This window comes from Myotis yumanensis, unplaced genomic scaffold (assembly GCF_028538775.1).
Source record: "Myotis yumanensis isolate MYYU_CA2020_CCGP unplaced genomic scaffold, mMyoYum1.0.hap1 SCAF_13, whole genome shotgun sequence".
NCBI lineage: Eukaryota > Metazoa > Chordata > Mammalia > Chiroptera > Vespertilionidae > Myotis > Myotis yumanensis.
In genome coordinates, this window is record NW_027223764.1 from 17,522,987 (window position 1) to 17,546,225 (window position 23,239).

The following is a 23,239-nucleotide window of genomic DNA, read 5'->3' on the forward strand; positions in this document are numbered from 1 at the left end:
TTTCCACTCTGGGGTTTGAGCCTGCAACCCGGGCATGTGCTTTGACAGGGACTTGAACCATGACTTCCAGGTTCATAGGTCGATGCTCAACCACTGAGCCACACCTGCCGGGCCCAGTATATATTTTTTAATCTTCCATTTTGCGTATGCAAAAACAGACTCAGGTTACTTGCCAAGTTAACACAGCCTTACACGATGGTCTGCACATAGTCACACAATACATATTTGTTAAATGAATTTGTTTCCAATCTTTCACTTACAAAGTTGCCATAAATAGCTTGGAACATATATCTTTCCAAACTCTGCCAGTGTATAATCATATTCAGATTCTGCCATATTTAAAAACATTGCTATTGCAACTTGCATCCAGCAGATCCTCATAGATATTTCTTTTGTTAATTTTTTTTCGCGGTGCATTTTGGGAGTTGTTGTCTTTGTGATGCTTGCTGGGAGTCGTGGTCTGAGCTGCCTCAGGGTGTGGACGACTCTACAGAGGGCGGGCTCTAGGACCCTGCGGGGCACTGTGGGCCTGGGGAAGGGTCGGGAGGTCGGGAGCGCGGCCGTGAGCCCGGAGCAGCGGCGGCGTCGGTGGCGTCGGGAGCGAGCGCGCCCGGGAGCGGCGCGGGTAGTGGAGGAGGAGTCGGGGGCTCGGTAAGAGGCGCGGGCCCGGGCCGGGCTCCGAACCTGGCCAACCTCTGCGGTTCCTGCTGTAACTAGGCCTTGGCCCTGTGGCGGCTCTGGGGGCGGGGCCTGCGCTCGCCTAGGGGACGACTGGGGTGGCGGGCGGGGGAGCGGGGAGAGGGAGGGAGGACAGATGCTGAGACTGCGTGAGGCGAGGAGGCTGGGCCCGGGGCGGCGGAGCGGAGCGGAGCCCGAAGCGCTTCGGTTCTCTAGCCGCGGGTCCCTCGGAACACCCGGCCCGGTGCCTGTCAAGTCCCTCCTGCTCCCTGTTGGGCCCTCCCGGCAGCCGACCTTTGACCCCAACACGGGGCTGACCCTGACCCCTCAGGCAGCCTCCCCTCCGCAGATTGTTCCCGCTCCTGGGTGGCCTTCAGCCCAGCCTGGCTTGGGCAAGACCCTTAAGAAGGATTAGGGGCGGGCCGGCCTGACCCTAGTCTTCAGGTGTCCCGGAAGGGCCCCATCCTGTCGCTCTTTTAGTCACTGACCGACGGTCTCCAGCCCACCCTTCGCACAGAATCAATGGAGCCACCGTGCTTTCTCCTGGTTACTTGGTGCGAGGCTGGGAAAGGAACCTGTTCCCAGACAAGTGTGGGGAATAAACTAGTTCCCGGGGGAAGGAGAGCTACCAGAGGCCGTGGAGTGCTGCCTCTGCAGAGTGGGGAAGTAGAATTTGGGCCGGGCCGAATAAATGTTTTTTGATCGTAAGACCCTCCCCAGTTACTCCTCTACAGAAAAAGTTTGGAGCTGAGCGAGAGCTGTTTCTTTGCTATCCTGAGCTCTCAGTGACGTGTAAACCAGGGCAGATGTGGTTTATGTACCTGCCCTTAACTTAGCACAAGTTCGTTGGAATTGTTTGGGTGTGCCTTCAGTTGGATTTGTGTGCACAGTGTGTCCTATGTAAAGTCTTTTTAGATGACCAGTCTAGGGACAGGTGGATCCTTCTTGTTAGGGTTGTAAAGGGGGAATTACCGTTCTTTTAGTGAATAGAGGAGCCTTTAAGGCGGCGGTTCTCAACCTGTGGGTCGCGACCCCTTTGGCGGTCGAATGACCCTTTCACAGGGGTCGCCTAAGACCATCCTGCATATCAGATATTTACATTACGATTCATAACAGTAGCAACATTACAGTTATGAAGTAGCAACGAAAATAATTTTATGGTTGGGTCACAACATGAGGAACTGTATTTAAAGGGCCAGAAGGTTGAGAACCACTGAAAGGTGTTTTCTCTGGAAATTTAGGCATTAATTCATTCACCTGTTCAACATTTGTATAATTTAAAAGAAAAACCTTGAAAACTCAAAAGAAATTGTTATAAAACTTGAAATTTCACATAGAATCAAATTCAAGAATTCATTTGGGGAATATTTGGGGAAAATAGTCAAATAAATTGATTCAGGATACTGTTTCTGAACTGTTTATTCAACATGCATTTTATTGAGCATTTGCTATGTAACTGGGACTGGGGTTAGAAATATGAGTATTGCCCTGGCCCGGTAGAGCACATACAAGAGTCAGCGAATGAATGCATAAATAAGTGGAACAGCAAATTGATGTTTCTCTCTGTCTCTCTCCCTCTTTCTCTCTACAATCAATCAAAAAAAGAAAAAAAGAAATAGGAGTGTCTTTCCTAAAGGACATTAGAAAGACTTATTCATATGAAAATTGTGCTGTGTGTTACATGTCATTATAAAGGAATTTATACAGTGTGAAGGGACTACTGCCATTGCCTGGGAGAGTCAGGGAAATCTTCACAAGGGGGAGATACGTTAGTTGGGTGATGAAGAATGAGTAGGAGCTTGCACAAGTAAGGAAAGGCATTCCAGTTAGAGAGAATAGTATGTACATAGAAATGGTGCAAATGTGAGAAAAAAAATAACATGATGTTTAAACGTCAGAATTTGTCCCAATCAGGATATGTGGTGGGGAAGTTGTCAGGAGGTGCTTTTTATGTTACGGAATGACAGAAGTGCAGATTAAAGTAATGAGAAATGAGGCAGTGAGACCAGTTAGAGTTGGTGCGGTTAAGTGAGAGTCTGAATAAAGTGTGGCAGTGGGCATGAAGAATGGATTTTAGAAGTAATTTGGAGATAGATGCAATAGGATTTAATGACTGGAGAGAGTGGGCTAAGGTTTCTAATTTGAGAGATTGGCTGAATGGGAATTCCACTGGCCAGGATATGCACTGGGAAAAGTAGAACATATTTTTAAAGAGTTGGGGTGGCTATGGAAAGAGGTACAGAGGAGATAGTCTGGTGTGCTGAGGTCAAGTTCCTTGTGGGATGTGTACCAGTATATGGAGATATTAGTAGGCAGCTGGAAGTGAGTTCAATACATTGGCAATGGTAAGTGAGGGCATATCTGAAAAAAAATCCTGGGGAAAATCTTTATTTTGTTTGTTTATAAGGAAGTATCAGAATATGTACTTCTTCCATTAAATAGTGAGCTTCTCAAGGCAGGGACCATAACAGTAATTTTAGGTCCCCTTTTTGTCTTATACTATGCCTGTGTTATTATCAGGTTAGTTATTAAGTTAGCAGGAAATCAGTTTACTTTGTAAGGTTGCAGTTACCTTTTTGGGCTTTCTTAAAGAAGATTCTGGGAGTCTGTCTTATAATTTTCATATTATACTTAGATGGTATTCATGAGGCTTGTATGGTTCAGTAGGAAAGGAAATGAAGAACATATGAATGACGTTGTGCTGCTTGAGGAAGTTCAGGGTTTGAGCAGGAGATAGACAGTGTTAATTTACAAGAGGCTCCTGCTCATTGAAAAGAGAATCGTACAATGAATTTTCATTCTGGGAGATGTCAGAGGAATGTGATTTTCAATCAGTGTTTTCTGAAATCTTGTCAATTTGGAGTTGGTTCCTCTTTCTGAAGGTGCAAGTGCATCTTTCTTGTGTAAAATAATTTGAAAGGGAACCTGAGATCGTCATGTTTACTTAAACCTCTTCATCTGTATTATCAGTTTGTGAAGATAGGCAGATTTGGTCAATTCTGATGAGATTGGATTGAATTCTGTGAAGCTACTTCACCTTTACTAGGTACAGAAAGCTGTTGTTACCTAGAGCGGAGATTGGGAAATTCTTGATTTTGCCACTTGCTGCTTAGTCTTGGGAAAATCCCTGAATTACTTCCACTTTCAAGTATAGGTACAACACTCACTCTGAGGTGAGCATTGCCCAGAGCACACACAGGATATGGATGCTGCCCCATAGTGGCTCGTGTGCTTACTGAATCAGGCTGATTCTGTCCTAGTATGTAGAAACTAGGGAAGATGCTTGTCAGACAAGGTCCCGAGTTGACTGGCTTTTCTTGGATAAAGTGAGAATGCTGATATTATGGATATCAGTATGGAGTCTCCATAGAACTTTAAGTGAATCTGGATTTTGAATATTCTAGTCAACACCCGAGTTTTTGCATTAACAGGTATTCTGATAGGGAGAAGGGCGACCAGAGAGAAATATTTAGTGGCTTTACCTACTTACTAGCTGTGTTACTTGGGGCAAAGTAGACTCTTCATTGTAAAAGTATGATAATATACCTATTTCATCTGGTTATTGTAAGGATTAAATATAGCATATTTAAAGCACTTAGAACATTGCCAAATGTGTGGTGAGTACTCAGTCGTGTTATTTATTATATAATACCCTGAGTGGGAGGCGGTGCTTTGAAAGATTTGGAGGAATAAGTGATGAATTCTATCCCCAGGAATTAAAAAAAGAAATGTAAAGTAAGGGGATGGTGGCCTGCCCTGGAGCTCTCCATGAAAGGAGGGAATCAGCAAGGTGGCTTCAAGAATGTAGGCCTTACACCATTTGGAAGCTATAAAAGACTTAGAGTGACTAGCACTAAAAATTCATTAAAATGGAAAGGAGTTGTATGCTTACTTTAGAGCCAATCAGTGGGTGGAATTGGAGGAACATTTTTAAAAAAAATATATTTTATTGATTTTTTACAGAGAGGAAGGGAGAGGGATAGAGAGTTAGAAACATCGATGAGAGAGAAACATCGATCAGCTGCCTCCTGCTCACCCCCTACTGGGGATGTGCCGGCAACCAAGGTACATGCCCTTGACCAGAATCGAACCTGGGACCCTTCAGTCCACAGGCCGACGCTCTATCCACTGAGCCAAACCGGCCAGGGCTGGAGGAACATGTTTTTCTTACATTGATATTTCTCTCTGTCTCTCCCTCTCTCTTCCACTCTCTCTGAAAACCACTGGAAAAATATCCTCTGGTGAGGATTAAAAAAAAAAAAAAAAAAGAAGCTATGGCAAGGAACCATGAGGAATAGTAGCAACACAGTACAGTGCCCATGCCTATGTCTGGAAAGTGAAGTAAATACAGATTCAGACAAGGTTAAAGTTAGAAGGCCAGTCTGGACTATGTGGGCCAGCAAGTGAGCTAAATTCTTGGGGCTTCCAGAAATGAAGAAGCGACTGGCCTGAGTGGCTCAGTTGATTGAGTGTCATCCCATATACCGAAAGGTTGCTGGTTTGACTTCTGATCAGGACACATACCTGGGTTTTGGGTTTGATCCCCAATCAGAGTGTGTAGAAGGCAACTGACTGATCAATGTTTCTCACATTCGTGTTTCTCTCTCTTCTCTCCCCTTCCCTCCCTTCCTCCCTTTCTCTAAGCATGTCCTAGGCCCTAGGGTGAGGATTAAAAAAAAGAAGACAAAGAAATGAAGAGGCATATTAGGAACTAGTTTGAAAAATGAAGGTTGAGATTTAGAGGAATACCCTGCATTCTCTTAAAGGCTTACACTGCTAGTATTACCTCCAGGGAGTGTGGTGTATCTTGCAGAAAATTTAGGGAACAGATAACTTGTGCCTAAAGATTCAAAACAAAACAAAACACCCTTTCATCTAGAGCAGTGGTTCTCAACCTTGGCTGCACATTAGAATCACCTGGGAATCTTTTTAAAATCCTAATTTCTGGGCCTCATCCTCCGGAAATTCTGTTTCTTTGTTACTAATGTTGTGGTCCCACCCCATAACAAAGAAACAGAATTTCCGAAGGATGAAGCCCAGAAATCAGGATTTTAAAAAGATTCCCAGGTGATTCTAATGTGCAGCCAAGGTTGAGAACCACTGATCTAGAAGAACTAGGGAACTTTTAGGAGAGTCAGGGCTGGAGACTATTTCTGGCTTTATAAACATATTGCCTGCTCTTGTGTTTTGGGTGAATGGCTCATGGTTAGACAGTGGTAGTATTTTTTAAAAATATGTTTGTATTGATTTTAGAGAGAGGGAGAGAGAGAAAAACATCAATGATGAGAATCATCAATCTGCTGCCTCCCATATACCCCCTACTGTGGATCAACTTTGCAATCTGGGCATGTGCCCTGATCAGGAAATGAACCGTGACCTCCTGGTTCATAGGTCCATGCTCAACCACTGAACCATGCTGGCTAGACTCTTTTTCTTTTTTTAAGTTTTATTTAAACTGATTTTTAGAGAGGAAGGGAGAGGGAGAGAGAGAGAAACATCAATGTGAGAGTGAGACATCGATTGGCTGCCCCCTGCATGTTTCCATACTGGCCTGTAACCCAGGCATGTACCCTGACTGGGAATGGTACCAGCAACCTTTTGGAGCACAGGACAGTACCCAACCAACTGAGACACACAGGCCAGGATCATACTTTAGTTTTCTTATTGTAAAGTTCCTTGATCATAAGTTTGTTGTGAGGATACAGTGAATTAATGTATATAACGTGTTTAGAACGCTTGATACATAGTAAGTGCTAAATAAGTGTTAACTCTTTGGTTATTTTATTTTTTATTTTAGAGAAAGAGGGAGAGGGAGAGAGAGAGAGAGAGAGAGAGAAAGAAAGAGAGATAAACATCGATGTGAGAAAGAAACATCTATGGGTTGCCTCCCACTCTTGCCCCGACTGGGGACCGAACTGCAACCTAGGTATGTGCCCTGACTGGGAATCATACCTGTGACCTTTTTTTTTCTTCTTTTTTTAAATATATTTTATTGGTTTTTTACAGAGAGGAAGGGAGAGGGATAGAGAGTTAGAAACATCGATGAGAGAGAAACATTGATCAGCTGCCTCCTGCACACCCCTACTGGGGGTGTGCCCGCAACCAAGGTATATGCTCTTGACTGGAATCGAACCTGGGACCCTTCAGTCCACAGGCCAACACTCTATCCACTGAGCCAAATCGGTCAGGGCATACCTGTGACCTTTTGGTGTACAGGGCGATGCTCCAACCTGAGCCACCTGGCCAGGGCCCAAGACTTTTGATAGATTAACTGTGGCAGCTCTCTTGAAATCAGAGTGAATTTCTATAAATTTTTTTAAAAAAAATTTGTTTTAAAAATATGTTTTATTGATTTCAGAGAGAGGAAGGGAGAGGGAAAGAGGGATAGAAATATTAGTGATGAGAGAATCTTTAATCAGCTGCCTCTTCCACGACTCCTGCTGGGGATCAAGCCTGCAAACTGGGCACGCACCCTGACTGGGAATCGAACATGGTCAACTCAACCACTGAACCATGCCAGCCAGGCTTAAAATTATTTTTGATACTAGAGTTGGCAAATATTGTAGTAATGATAATAAAATAAATGAATAACTGGCTAAGTGTAACTAACATTCCTTGCATATTAGACATTGGAATAGTTGGCTTTAGGTTTTAAAATCTTGATATTTGGCTTTTTCGTCCTGTAGGGATGTGAAGTGATATGCATTTAAGAAATATGTGGCTAGCCCTAGCCGGTTTGGCTCAGTGGATAGAGTGTCAGCCTGTGGACTGAAGGTCCCGGGTTCCATTCCGGTCAAGGACACATGCCCAGGTTGCAGGCTCAATCCCCAGTAGGGGGCGTGCAAGAGGCAGCCAATCGGTGGTTCTCTCTCATCATTGATGTTTCTATCTCTCTCTCCCTCTCCCTTCCTCTCTGAAATAAATACAAATATATATAAAAAATGTGGTTCAGTGGATAGAGTATTGGCCCAAGGACTGAAGGGACCCTGGTTTGATTCTGGTCAAGGGCATATACCTCTGTTGCAGGCAACCAATCAATCACACATTGATGTTTCTCTCCCTGTCTCTCCCCCAGCCTTCCACTCTCTTTAAAAAAAAAGAGTCAATGGAAAAATATTCCCAGATGAGGATTAACAACAACAGTAACAACAAAAAAGAAGTATGTGGCTGGATTGCTTAAATATATAGTTCTTAAGAAGTTGTATGGTCTGGCCAGCGTGGTTCAGTGGTTGAGCATCAACCTATGAACCAGGAGGTCACAGTTCAATTCCCAGTCAGGGCACATGCCTGGGTTGTGGGCTCAATCCCCAGTGTGGGACGTGCAGGAGGCAGCTGATCAATAATTCTCATCATTGATGTTTCTATCTCTCCCTCTTCCTTCCTCTCTGAAATCAATTAAAAAAACAAATATATATATATATATATATATATATATATATATATATGAAATTATATGACTTGGATCTTTCAGAGAAAAGTTGTACTACTGGTCATGGGATCAGCAGTCCCTGAGGTTTAGGAATAAAAGACTTCATTTATTTACTCTTGAGTTGGGGGGACTTGAAGTCATTCCTGTTTGGTGGTAAATGAAATTACTATTGAAAAGTTGCCTGATTCTTTTTTATATTTTGCCTAGTATGTCTTATTTCTGAGAAACTGTACTAAGCCTAAGATGACATTTCTGTGGGATTACTATGGCTTTGCTGTATTTGCTTCTTCACCACAAGGATTTAAAAGCCAGGATCAACAAAGGCCATAGTCATAGGATGCTTCTTTCCCTTCCTTGTGGTCCCATAGCATTAAACAAATTTTTTTGGTGCTTTTACTCTATTTATTTCTCTATTTATTGCCTTGTGCTATGCTTTATTACGTGTCTGTCTCTGCCAATAGTGAGCTCCCAGAGCATCAGGTATGAAGTTTGCTTTTTGTAACCCTGAAATGCCTAAAATAGTGCTTTATAATATGTAGGCATGCCTTATGTGTTTATGGTATTTAAGTGATATTGAGAGAATCATTAGATGATATGTCTAGTCCAATCCCTTTGCTTTACTTGTAAGGAGACTGAGGGGTAAAGACTTACTTACTACTCTATCATCTAGTTCAGTGATGGCGAACCTTTTGAGCTCGGCGTGTCAGCATTTTGAAAAACCCTAACTTAACTCTGGTGCCGTGTCACATATAGAAATTTTTTGATATTTGCAACCATAGTAAAACAAACTTATATTTTTGATATTTATTTTATATATTTAAATGTCATTTAACAAAGAAAAATCAACCAAAAAAATGAGTTCGCGTGTCACCTCTGACACGCGTGTCATAGGTTCGCCATCACTGAGATTCTAGTTGGTGTTCTAGGTTCGGTTCTGTTGGTTCGTTGTTCCATTCTGCCTTCATGCTCCTCAGCTGGCGCTGATTCTCTCTACAACAGGAGAGGGTTGTGAAAGAGGAAAAAATGCACTGAGAGGATGTAAATAGATAACACTCACATTACTGATGTGCTGCAATTTACTGCTCTACAGGTCAAATATTTTACTTTCAAATTTAGTAGCACAGGCTTAATTTCTGAGATACCCCCTCCCCTAAAAACCTTCTGTAAGAGTTCTACATTTCTCCCAGTCTACCACCCTAGACATACCTTTGCTGTGTTTCATGGATAGAAGTGCTGGAGGAGGAGGTTTATGTTATCAGTTTCTAGTCACATTTTCGACAGCTTGGGTGGTAAATTCCAGTTGCTTGTGATGATGACAGAGAGTAATGAGTTGAAGCCCTTGGTTGAATTTCCCCCCTGCTCCAAATTGAAGGAGAGTGATGAAAAGAATTTAATTTCTTAGGAAATTTGGAACTTTGGATTGGAATTGTTTTTCCCTCTTCCACTATTCCCGTTTGCTTATTAGAAAGTATTGATTCTGAAATAGAGAAAGTGAGTTTATTAGATTTGGGGTAGACATTGATTAGCTGGAACCCAATTATAAATCCTCAGAGGGGGATGTTTGTAAACATGTGCTTTTCACATCCAGGAACTCGTGGTTCCCACTATTCCTGCTAATCAACTGGTTGAAGCTGAGTACATGAAACATCTATACCCACTAAGTTTAGAATTGCATTGCTTTTGATTTATTTTAATAGGATCCTCTTGATTTCCAATTTGTTTTATCCCCTGTAAGGACATCTTCCTCTTGACAACCTATGTAAGAGACACAGGAATGTTTTGAAAACAGAGGCTGTATTTCATGTTTTAAGGCAAAGCCATGATCAATATAGCATAAATTGCCCACAAGAATCTTTTCTTTGTTATTTTCCCCTTCAGTTTTCTCTGCACCATAATGGAATTTGAGGGCTTAGTGAGGCCTCAATAAAGATAGGTCTTACTAACATTTTAGGTCAGATCTAGTACTTTTCAGCCACCTCTCCCCCATCTTCCCCATTTCAGACTCAGTCAGCAATGAGCATACCATGAGCCATGGGGCTATAGAGAAAGTATAGATGTATTCCCTTTGCTAAAGATGCCTAATATCTAGTTGGGGAAATTTTCTGTGCTTTATGCTTTTTGTGTTCAAAGGTGAATCTCCTTTTTAGCTGTATTAGAGAAAAACAATGTCTGAGATAAAATCTTTTATGCTATTTAATGCATCTGTTTCTTAAACAAACTTTTTATTTTGATTTGAAAGATACTGGATATTTCTCAAAAGTCATTGAACAAAATTAATTTTGTTCTGCTTTGGGTTAGTCTGGAAGTAAAAATCAGGCTCCTCACTACCCCCCCATACTTGCCATTGGTTGAGATTAAGTTTCACAACTAGAGTCTAGTGTTTAAGAGAGAGACAGGAATTTGGGCCCTTCAGGTAGGAAGAATCTGGGAAGTGAGGGAATATGTGTAAATTCACAGTGAAGACCTGTTGGATTTTAAGTTCTCACTTAAAAAATTGAGAATTCCTAGCCCTAGCTGGGTGGTTCAGTTGGAGTGTTGTTCGGTAACCAGAAGGTTGCGGGTTCGATTCCGTGTGAGAGCATATACCTAGGTTACAGGATTGATCCCTGGTCAGGGCACGTAAGGGAGGCAGCCAATTGATGTTTCTCTCTCACGTCGATGTGTCCCTTTCTCCCTTTCTCCTTCTCCCTCCTCTCCTTCCTCTCTCTAAAATCAATAAACATATCCTCAGGTGAGAATTAAAAAATAAAATAAAAAAATGAGAATTCCTTGAAGCAAGATGGGGAAATTTGGGCATGAGTCATGGAATTGCTTTTATATAGAATTGAAAAATACATTGAGGTTTGATCTGCAATAGTGTATATATGCACATACATACATGTATAATTAAATTTAAAAGGAGTATATTGTTATATTCAGTTATTTTGAAATTAAGTTTAATTTTTGGCCTTTAACTGGTATTTTCTACCTCGGGTCTCTTTCCAGAGGAATTTCTGAAGACAGTCAAGTGCATTGTGATTTATGAGGTAGTGAAGGCCAAGTGCTTTGCAGTGACGAGAACCTACTTACTCTGGGGAAAATCAATGGAGCACATCAGTCTGCAGCACACTTCCTGTCTTAATGGTCCTAAGCTCGATCAATACTTGGAATTTAACTTCACCATCAGTCTGGGGCAGTGTGTACTTTGCAGCCTTCCTTCCATCAACCTCAAATATATGGCCAGATCTATTACAGATGGAGCTAGTTACACTTTTCCTGCTTGGTTTTGGTCTGCTTTAAGCCTTGTCTACTGACATGTCTTAGGGATGTAAAATGTGTTGTGCTGTAGGCCAAGTAATGATTTAAATCTTGAAATTACCTGGTCAGGAGAGGGGGTGTTGGACAGATGTGCAAGACCTATAGCATGGTTGTTTATCATTTCTTCTTCCTAAAATAATTTCCCATTAAGAGGTGTTTCAATAGAGTCTCCAGAATCTTGGAGAGCAATTCTAGCACTGACTCTGGTTTTCTTTTCACAGATTCTCTAACCATGGCACAGGTAGAGAAAAGAGGGGGTTTGCTCCGGAAATCTTCAGCCTCCAAAAAACCACTGAAGGAAAAAGTGGTGCTGATGTATGATGAGATCTTCATGGTAAGGCCTGAAGCCCTGATATTCTGCATGGCTTGATTCCTTAGTTTCTTGTTCTAAAATGAATGACAACCTCCCCTCTGCCTGCTACCTTCCAGTTCTTCAGAGGGTGAAAGAGAGAGCAAGGGTGAAAGTGAGCTCTCTCATAGTAGAAATTATGATCATGTATTAATTAATATAGATTGTTGTCATAAGCTGGGTAAAACAATTGAAAGGAGGAAGCCAGGCTGGGGAAGCTTCTTTTCTGAATATCTTTAAGATTTGTCTTCCTTATGAGCTGACTTAAGGACCTTTCTGTCCTAAATGTCTCTTGAAGTTCTTTTTGACCCTAGAGTTCTATGTTTCAGATGTTTAAAAAAAGATGCTCTATTATATTCCATCTAAAGTTGTTAGGTGACAGAACAGTCGTTTAGTTAGACTATCTTATTCTCTATATGCGTTAACTGAAGAATATTAGTAGTTGGATTTCTTTGGGTCTTCATAACTGCTGAGTGATCATGGTCCATGCTTGTGTTGTAAAATATACCCTGTCAGGGAAGGTTAGAATAATTAGATGCTTTGTAGGGGTACTTGCCTTCTGAAGTCCTGGTCATAAGTAGTAGTGCATATAAAATAGAATAACACCTATAAAAAAAAGTTATTGTACATTGAGTTTCTCCTATGCTCCTGGCATTACTCTAAATGTATCACTAAATACATTAGCTTTAATTCTGACAAGAATGGTACAAGAGGGCTATGTTTTTTACATGTGCCATGTAAAAGATTATGCTATAGATGAGAAAATTGGGGATCATAGCTAGAAGGTGATTTGAACTCTAGTGTCTGACTCCAGAGCCCTTACTTGTTCAACTTTGCCACATGGCCCAGGATTAATAATCCAATCAAGTAAAACATTTAACTTTTGGCAAAGCCTTGGAGACAGAGTTTGACATGCAGAAAATTAACACAAAATTTCCCGGGTCAGTACAGGTGGTTATACAATGAAAATGAGCAGGTACTAGGATCTTGTTAGGGCTTTTTCTATATTAAGTAAGCTTGGTATACATTTGACTCCTGCTTGCGTGAGTTTTGAGGATGAGAAGTGCCAGCTCCATTAGTTCCCTGAGTATCATATATAGACAACAAAATGACATTACAAAAGTGTGAGGGTCAAAGTGGGATCTCTCCTTGGGAGCAGGACTTGAGAGAAAGAGACTAAATGAGAACCTGTTAAGAAGGCCAGAAATCATCCTCAATGAAAAATCCAGAAGAGATTCCTAGTATAATACTTTCTTATTAGAGCAGGAGTTCTTAAATAATGAAGACATTAGTTCTTTTTAAAATTTATTTATTTTTTTTGTGTGAATAGACGTTAATTAAGAAGAGGAATCTGTGATAGGGCAACAAAATCAAGATCTAAACATTTTTCCTCCCATTAGGTAATGTTAGAACCTTGATTTTCCAGAATCCATCTCCTTTATGGTCCATGTTAGAATTCATTAGTATTAAGACATTAGTTCTTGGTAGTAATTTTAAAAGGTCAACTTAAGGAAAGGTGATAGCAGGCCTACTGCTTTTTGTCATTAGCTTTCCTGTAAAGTGGCAGTAAGGGTTATCTTTTTTCTTATTTTACTCATTAACTGGAAGCCTCTGACTGTCTAGAACAGTGATCACGGACCACTGGTGGTCCATGAGGTCTGAAAAGTTGGCGACCGCTGGTTTAAGAAAACCTTTGGAGCAGTGGTCACCAATCGGTGGTCCCCGCGAGGTCCGAAAGGTTGGTGGCCGCTGGTCTAGAATTTCTGTTTGAAAATTATTGCTGAGAAATTTGGATCTTAGCACTATAATTTTTGCTAACCTTTTGGACCAATTTAAGGAAAGAGCATGTTAAAAACTCTGTACAAAGGACTAAATACATATGTGAGGGCAAGTAGAAGCAATCAACACAGGATGTTGTAAAAACCGTGATAGCGTTACTGAAATGATTTGGGTTCAGGCTCCTGCTCTTTAATAAGTCACTTAACTTTGTTGACCCTCTTTCCTAAAAGGAGGTAATGGTTATATCTATCATACTTGGTTCACTGGGTCATTGTATTTCATACTAGAGGCCTGATGCACGAATTCGTGCACAGGTGGGGTCCCTCGGGTGGCCTTCGGGGTGGCCTGATGCCACCCCCTCACCCACTTCACCATCCCACCTGTGGAGCGATTGATTGGGGCTCCCTCTCCTGCCCCCCGACCCGGATCTCAGTGCCTGGGAGCCGGGCGGAGGTTACACCCCCTGCTGCTGTCTGCTGGGCGATTGGTGGGGCGATTGGGGCCCCGCTCCCACCCGCCTTGTCCTGGCGCCGCCAGCTCACCTGCTGCACCATCCCACCACAGTCCTGCTCTCATTGGGGCCCATTGGGGCTGGCAGCGCCTCCACTGCCGCTTGCTGCCAGTGCCACATCATTGACGCCCACCATGTTATGCCTGCCCCCTGGTGGTCAGCGCATGTCATAGGGAGCAGTTGAACTCCCAGTAGAGGGGACAACTTACATGTTAGGCTTCTATTATATAGGACTAGAGGCCCGATGCACGAAATTCGTGCAAGGGGCTCAGCCCTCATAACCACAGCGGCTTGCCTCAGCCCTTGCAGCCGTGGCGGCTTGCCTTGGCCCTCGCAGCCCCAGCTGCGTCCAGAAGGTCGTCAGGAAGGACGTCCAGGAGGATGTCGGAAGGTTGTTCAGCTGACTGGTCTAATTAGCATATTACGCTTTAATTATAAATATGTGAATGGGCTTTGAAAACTGAGCTTGATACAAATGCAGTGGGGACATATAATTTGACTAACTTATTTGGATGATTAAGTGCACTTCCTTTTAAAAAAAATATTTTTATTGATTTCAGAGAGGAAGGGAGAGGGAGAGAGAGAGGAACAACAGTGATGAGAGGGAATCATTGATCAGCTGCCTCCTGCACACCCCCTACTGGAGATTGAGCCCGCAACCTGGGAATGTGCCCTGACTGGGAATTGAACTGTGGCCACCTGGTTCATAGGTTGATGCTCAACCACTGAGCCAAACCGGCTAGGGCTAGGTGCACTTCTTGTTAGCACTACGGTGTCGGGTGAATTTCCCGCCAAAATATAAGATGGCGGTTCGCATACGCAGGTAGGTATCTTTGTGAACGGCAAACAAACAAATATTTGGTAATACGCAGTTACAATCGGCCCGAGTTTACACGTTTCCCGCACTCCACCGCAAATCTATATGAACCGAGTTAAGACAGCTCCCTCGGAGTACGCGCAATTCACGCGAGCCGACTTAACTCGTTTCCCGCAATCCAAGTGTTAGAAGAGAAAGATTTGAGGGAGATTCTTTGAGCCATTATTTAACTTTTGGTTCAGAGAATAAATACATATGCAAAGTGCTTTTCATTTGGGGGAGGGGGGAAATCCCAAAACTGTTGTTCCCCATTACAATAATTTATACTGACCAAGTAAAAAATTAATTTTGAAAGGGTAATTTTCAAAGTTAATTTTGTCAGGTAATGTTGATTATGGGTAGTGACTCTTTCAAATGTATTCTTAGTGATTTGATGTTTAGCTGCAGATATTGAACCTGCTTATCTTGATTTCAGACAGAGGACCCCAGTAAGTGCAGTCCTCGATTTTGGGAGGAGCTCTTCCTCATGAAGGTAAGACTTGGTGGCATCTGTGGATTTTCCTGGTAACTGAGATTGCCTTCTCATGTGTTCTAGGCACTGTACTAAAAGTGAACTCAGGTTCTTATCGTTTCCTTGGTAGGTGAATTTAGATTACCTAGAAGGCAAACTGGAATCTCTTGATGGTGAGGAGTTAATGAAGATCAAGGACAACATTAATTGCTTATTTCAACACTGCATCCAGGCTCTAGGAGAGGAACATCCAATTCGAGTTGTCAATGCATTGCAGGTACAAGGCTGGGAGACTGGGAAGTCTTGTTTGATAGGAAAAAGGAATTGTAACACATCTGTTGAGACCTGAGGAACTTAGAAGTGCCTTACATGTGAGATTTTCTTTTTTCTTTACTTTTTTTTTTCCCTTTACTTCTTTAAGTAATGAAACATCTATATCATGTTTGTTTAGTCATCTTCCTGGTTAAACAAATTGATGCATATAGTAGTAATCTTGTCCATTTGTATAATTTGATCTAGTGTCAAGGCAGATTGTTTGACAGAATTCTTTTTTTTTTTTTTTTTTAATATATTTTATTGATTTTTTACAGAGAGGAAGGGAGAGAGATAGATAGTTAGAAACATCGATGAGAGAGAAACACCGATCAGCTGCCTCCTACACATCTCCCACTGGGGGTGTGCCCGCAACCCAGGTACATGCCCTTGACCGGAATCGAACCTGGGACCCTTCAGTCCGCAGGCCGACGCTCTATCCACTGAGCCAAACCAGTCTCGGCATGTTTGACAGAATTCTTATTATTACTTGAGGAAAGGAAGAAATAGAGAGGAAACTGAGGCAAGTTTACTTAGTCTATAGCAAAAATCAGAGGAGTTTTTTTGTTATAATCCTCACCTGAGGATATTTTTTCCATTGATTTTTTTTTTTTAGAGAGAGTGGAATGGAGAGAGGGAGGGAGGAGAGAGAGATAGAAACATTGATGTGAGAGAGACACATCTATTGGTTGCCTCCCACATGTGGGACTGGGGAACGAACCTGCAACCTAGGTCTGTGCCCTTGACCGGGAATTGAACCCGAGACCCTTCAGTGCACGGTTGATGCTCTAACCACTTAGAAACACGGCCAGAGCAGAGGAGATTCTTAATACAGTATTTTCTCACTAGGTCAGGAGTTTATAATCTGAGGTTTCAGAGGGTCCTTGACTCCCTGAAGTTATATGTAGTATTTTATAGGCATATGTATAATCTTTCTGGAGAGAGGGCTTTGTTTCATCAGATTCTCAAAAGGGTTTGTAACTCTGAAAACATTAAGAATCATTGTTCTTAATGCTAAGTGGCATGATCAAGAGGAAGATTCATTGAATAATTATTTCTTAGATGACTGTTATGTGCTAACTATTGGACTTGTGGGGATACATTTTAGACTTCCAGAAGGCAAAGACTTTGATAGTTTCATTCAAAACGTTGTTCCTAATGGTAGAATAGTGCCTGGCAAATAGCACTCTATAAGTAAATTTTTACTGAATGAGTGATGGGCAGTTTCTAAAGTTTATTATCTAGTACCTCCAAGGGTAGCCAATCTAGGGCTGAGTATTAGGTTAGTGATTGATAGATTTAGAGCAGTGATAGACAGACAGCATAAAGGATTTTATTGGAAGTTTTGGTTGATTTGGTTTTAAGTTTCTGACTTACTAGTTAGATCACTTTGTGAGCCCCAGTTTTCTCATCTGTAGAATGTAGAAATTACTTCTTGAGCTGATGCTCCAGAAAGAAGGACTATGTTTATCCTGTAGCTTTGTTAACCTTTGGCACAATAAATTCCACAGTTGTAAGGGCTCATTGAAAGTTGAAAAGTGTACTTTCCGTAATTGCATGGGGGCATGAATTGTAAACTGTTTTTAGTTTGGTGGAAATAAATTGACATTAAACCACTTGGTGACCAATTAAAATATAGTACATTATTGTAATAGCTGATACTTAATGAACTTTAACAACATTCAAGATACTATTATTGGAGCTTTAACAAAGTTGTAGGGACTATTCTAAGTGCCTTATGGTATTAATTTACATAGTTCTCACAACATTCCTATGAGATGGGTGCTATTGTTATTTCCATTTTATAGATGAGAAAAGAGGCATTGAAAAGTTAACTAATTTAGACTCACACAGCTAATTAGTGGAATGTAAATAATTTAAGATTTGAAGCAATTGGTTATTATCATATAGGGACTTAAATAACTTGTAGTTATTAAAAATAATTATTAAAAATGATAAACTATAATGTAAATACTAAAATTAATTTTAATAAAGGGAACTTTCATCAATCCCATGATACAAACTCAAAAACTTTTTTATTTTTGCATATCACCTTCCAGTCTTTGTCTCCACTGCAATTTTTAAAAAAAAATATATTTTATTGATTTTTTACAGAGAGGAAGGGAGAGAGATAGAGAGTTAGAAACATCGATGAGAGAGAAACATCGATCAGCCGCCTCCTGCACATCTCCCACCCCGGGGATGTGCCCGCAACCCAGGTACATGCCCTTGACTGGAATCGAACCTGGGACCTTTCAGTCCGCAGGCCGACGCTCTATCCACTGAGCCAAACCGATTTTGGCTCCACTGCAATTTTAAAAAAGAGGATGGCTGTAAAGCAACAGAAAAAGAGGATAAAAATAGTTTTAGTTGCTGTCCCTCTTTTGCTTTCTGGATTTTGCACATATGAAGACTTAGACTGAGTTTTGGGACTCAAGAATTAGAGCACTTGAATGTCAGTGCCAGGAGCAGGTTCTGAGGTTGCAATGTGAGGCTACAGGTCCAGTGCCCTTCGTTTTGAGACTGCCTCTCCAGAATTCTTTCTCTCATCTCTGCAGACCTTGTGTGCACTCATTCGAGGAGTACATCAAAAGAATAAGTCTACCTCTGGGTTTGACATTATCAACATGCTGATGGGCTTTGACAAGGCGGAGCTGTGCATGAAGGTGAGGCATAAGCTGCAGCTGTGCCTGTATGTGGCTGCTTCTGACAGCTTTTCATGGATACCATCTGCAGACAGTTAGATGTACTAGAAAAGCGGTTGCCAACCGGTGGTCTGCAGACCACTGGTGGTCTGTGAGGTCCAAAAGGTTGGCGACCGCTGTACTAGAAGATTTGGACTCAAATAGATGTAGATGACTGAATTTGGCCTTGAATTTGGATGTTTTTATTCTACAGATTTGGTTTATCTAAATAAAGGAAAATTTGAAATTCAGATTTGAATTGAGGCATTCTTTCTCTGCAGGATAATGACTGAGCAGCTTTTTTATGATTTATATCATCTGATCATACAGTTTTAAAAACATGTATGAACTTAAATAAAATGTCACTAAATATACAAGGGTAACTTTAGTTCTAAACTTTAAGCTTCCTTTTTTATTTTATTTTATTAAATATATTTTTATTAATTTCAGAGAGGAAGGGAGAGAGAGAGAGAGAGAGAGATAGAAACATCAATGATGAGAGAGAATCATTGATTGCATGCCTCTTGCATGCCCCACACTGGGGATCGAGCCCACAATCTGGGCATGTGTCCTGACCCGGAATTGAACCATGATTTCTTAGTTCATGTGTTGATGCTCAACCACTTATCCACACCAGCCAGGCTATTAAAAAAACATATCTGTGTGTGTGTGTGTGTGTGTGTGTATGTATGTGTATATATATATATGTGTGTGTATATATATGTTTGTTAATCCTCACCTGAGGATATTTTCCCATTGATTTTTAGAGAGAGTGGAGGCGGGTGGGTGAGACAGAGAGAAAAAGACATCGGTGTGAGAGAGACACATCTCCCTGGGGTGGGCATCAAGCCTGCAATCAAGGTATGTGCCCTTGACCAGAATTGAACCTGTGACCCTTCAGTCTATGGGCTGACATTCTATCCATTGAGCCAAACCAGCTAGGGCTATAAAAATATATTAAAGCCCTGACGGCGTGGCTGAATGGTTGTGTTCACCTGTGGACCAGGAGATCATGGTTCGATCCCGGTCAGAGCAAATGCCCAGGTTGTGGGCTCGATACCCAGTGGGGCGTGCAGGAGGCAGCCAATCAATGATTCTCTCTCATCATTGATGTTTCTATTTCTCCTTCTCCCTTCCTTTCTGAAATCAATAAAAATATATTTAAAAATACATTAAAAAATCTGTGTGCCAAAGAATCCTTATAGTGATTAGACAATTTTTAAAACTTATGGATAGACAATTATGACTACACAAAATTTACTACCTGGAGTCATTTTTGTTGTTTTGTTAATTCTCACCTGTAGATATTTTTTTGCATTGATTTTTAGAGAGAGTAGAAGGGAGGTGGGGGAGAGAGAGAGAGAGGGAGAGAGAAACATCAATGTGAGAGAGACATATTGATTGGTTGTCTCCCACATGCACTCTGACTGGTCCGGGGGTCTAACCTGCAACTCAGGCATGTGCCCTCAACCGGGTATCAAATCTGAGACTCTTCGGTTTGATGGTCAACACTCTAACCGCTGAGCAATACCAGCTAGAGCTGGAGTCATTTTTTAATTCTAGCCTATACGGTTCATGTATATATCATAATAAAATCCCATATTTCTCTTTCATCCTCATCATTCTAACTACTGCCTATATGCTACTGATTATTAAGTCTCTAACTTTAGCTTTAACATCCCTTCATGAGTCTCAGAATTGTATATGTACTCTGTAAGCACTTGTTGAATATACCCACTCCCTAATATCTCTTGCTAAACATATTTAAAATGGAACTCATTGTTTTCCCTACATCTCTTTTTCCTCATTCATTCCCTATCAGAATAGAAGTACCTGTCTTATCAGTACCTAAAGCCAAAAAACCTAGGAGTCATCCTTTAGTCTGTTCTCTCTCTCATTTTTCATATCCAAATGATCACCAGGTTCAGCTAATTTTACCTCAGCTCATATTTCTCATACCTTCCCCCCCGCCCTCCCCCCCCCCCGTTACCAGTGTCCCCATTATCTCTCACTTGAACCATTGCAGTGATGTCTTTATACATTCTTTTGACAAACATCAGTTGGGCTTCTGCGTGTCAGGCACTGGGGATACAGAGACAAATAAGACATGGCAACTATTTTCAGAAAACTGATAGGTTAGTCCTCATTTGTCTCCATTCCTTCAGGCTTACCATCTTTAAATCTGTCATTCTCATTGACACCAGAGGTATTGTATCTTACACTCAATTTTTTCTGCTTAATACCCTTTATTAGTTTCCTATCACTAACAGAATAGAGACCAAACTCTTAGTTAGCCTTATAAAACTTTCAAGACCTGCTCCCTATTTATTTCTCTAGTCTCATCTTTCATCACTGTGCCTCACTCATTATACTTCCATAATAACAAACTACTTGTATTCGAAGTTCATATTCAGAGCTGTTTCATTCCTCATTGTCTTTGATCATGCTAATGCCTGTCGAATTCCTTTCCTCCTCAAGTTTTAATTAATTCCTACTGATTTTTCAAAATACAACCCTCCCTGGAGGAGTCCTGGTATATCAAATTATACTACAAAGCCACTCTAATCAAAACAGCTTGATATTTGTTATTTTTAATTTAATTTATTTTATTGTTAGCTTATTTGTTTTTTTTAGTTTATATACTTATTATTTAATTTACCCATCTATAATAATAAAAGAGTAATAAGCTAATTAGATCGGACGTCCAGCTGGAGGGAAGCAGCCCGGGTCCAGGGTGCCTGGTAGCGGCTGGAGCGAAGGCTGGGTCCTGGGTGCCAGAGGAAAGCTGGTGCTGGCAGCGGGGGGAAGGAAGGCCTGCTCTTGCACGAATTTTCGTGCATTGGGCCTCTAGTTATTAAGTAATTATTAAATATTTTAAAAATGTACTTCATTCTAAAATAAAAGTTTATATGAGGATGATAGGCTATAAACATTTATTTGGTAGAATAGTGAATTCTATTATTCTATGCTGTTGTTACTAAAGCATTTTCCTAAAAATAGGTAGACTTAGAAGTCTTCCTTTTCTTTGTCTAATTTTGCAAGGGCCTCAGGGGGTGATATGCTTGCTTCCTTGTGTGTTACTCACGTTACTCTGTGTAACATAACCCAGAATTGGACAAAGACACAGTGTAGATATTACTTGATATGGTTTAACACTTAACCGTTCTCTTTCTCAGAACTTGATGGAGAGTTTGGATTCATTGCTTTGTGCCGAAGGTTCTGAAAGTCTGAAGAGTTTATGCCTGAAACTTCTCCTTTGCCTAGTGACTGTAAGTCACTCATCTATATTTCTTTGTCAAGGGTATTAGTTAACAGCAGGGGCAAGCTTATTTGAATATTTGAGCCCAAAGCTAGAGAGGAAAAGAGAAAAATAAATTATGTACTGGGGCATTGCATCACTCTGCTGTGTCTGAATGTATAGGAGGAAGTTGTATGGTCTTTCGTTTCCTGAAAGTTGCTCTTTGGAGCAACTGCTATCATTTTAACCTGCAGGATATGTGATATTTGCTACTTTAAAGGTACCACTCCTGGAGAACTACTCTCTTCTGCATGATCAGCTTTGCCCTTCTCATCAGGTCTCATTTGGAAACAGTTTTTGTAATTCTGAATATTTTTATTTATTCTGACTTAGATTTTCTAGCATGAAGCTGGCCTGTACCTTCTAGTGGGAGGAGGGCAAGGTATTGTTCATTTACTTCAGGTGGTTCCCTTTCCTTGCCACTACTCAAAGACTTCTGGATCATAAACTTCTTCCTGTGCATTTGAGGATTGAAATCCAAGAAACTGTTAAGCAAATGCTTGTGTGAGGGTATGAGAGAAACAATGAGAGGTTAAAAAATTTAGGGAGTTTTAATTTCCTAATTTCCTATCCATCTAGTGTCTGTTTTAGTCTAGTGTCTGTTTAGGCTATCGTGGCTTTGGGGGAGCTTTAAAAAAGGTCCAGTAAGTATCTAGTAGAATGTTTTAACATTTCTGTTTCTCTTAGATGCTAGCAAAGGAGATATATATGCAATATCAGAGTATCTCAGGGTAGTCTTTAAAAAGCTTTTTATTGCACTCAGGTGACAGATAACATCAGCCAGAACACTATCCTGGAGTATGTAATGATCAACAGCATATTTGAAGCAATTTTACAGGTTGGTCAATTCCCTTGTCACCTCTTTCTCTTTTGGGTAAACTACCTCCTCAAATCTTCTCTGTCTGCATTCCTAGGAACTAGGAATTAGCACTATCACACATTTCTGGTTCTTATTACAGATACTTTCCCACCCCCCAAGTCGTAGGGAGCATGGGTATGATGCTGTAGTCCTCTTGGCTTTGTTGGTGAACTACAGAAAATATGAGGTAAGTGGCTTCTTTAATCAATAGTTGTTATCTTTCTATAATCTTCCTACATGTGGCTACTCCTAGAAGACTTTGCTTAATATGGAAGACATGCTTTTGGTAAATGATATATGGATTTATTTTGATAAGCCAAATTTTAAAAACCCTATATTAAATGCATGGGGCAGATGATGTAGCTTTTAAAAGGAATTCTGTAGTGCAACTTCTAATGAAGTGAGTAAATATCCCTTAATATAGTGGTTTCCAGACCCAGCTTATCATTAGGATCGCCTAGGAACTTTTAAAAAAGAAGAAATGTCCAGGTTTTACTCTCAACACACAGAATCAGAATCTCTTGGGGGTGGGACCTGGGAATCTTTTTTTTAATCTTCCCTGTTGAATATGATGATTAGTCAGGATTGGAAACACTGACCTTATGCATCTGTTTTGAAAGATTGGACTTTCATATGTTGGATTTACTTAATGCAATCCACTTATAAAAGTATCACTGTTGGTCTGGGAATTCTTTCTGATTTTGTTTTTAATCCT

The 23,239-nt window shown here is 41.0% G+C and overlaps 1 protein-coding gene across 2 annotated transcripts in view; it reads left to right on the forward strand.

The window, feature by feature from the left end:
• The first annotated feature begins 506 nt into the window (after positions 1-506).
• ARMH3 (armadillo like helical domain containing 3) overlaps positions 507-23,239 on the forward strand; it is a 151,548-nt gene continuing 128,815 nt past the window's right edge. Inside the window, exons 1-8 of one of the 2 annotated variants that reach the window (XM_070432442.1) lie at positions 507-651; positions 11,626-11,738; positions 15,336-15,392; positions 15,502-15,648; positions 18,242-18,349; positions 21,544-21,636; positions 22,429-22,503; positions 22,625-22,711. In XM_070432442.1, coding sequence (XP_070288543.1) covers positions 11,637-11,738; positions 15,336-15,392; positions 15,502-15,648; positions 18,242-18,349; positions 21,544-21,636; positions 22,429-22,503; positions 22,625-22,711 — 669 coding nt within the window. In that variant the 5' untranslated portion in view covers positions 507-651; positions 11,626-11,636. Of the gene's footprint in view, positions 652-7,819; positions 7,838-11,625; positions 11,739-15,335; positions 15,393-15,501; positions 15,649-18,241; positions 18,350-21,543; positions 21,637-22,428; positions 22,504-22,624; positions 22,712-23,239 lie in introns of those variants that run through there. The other variant, XM_070432443.1, reaches the window with a different exon arrangement.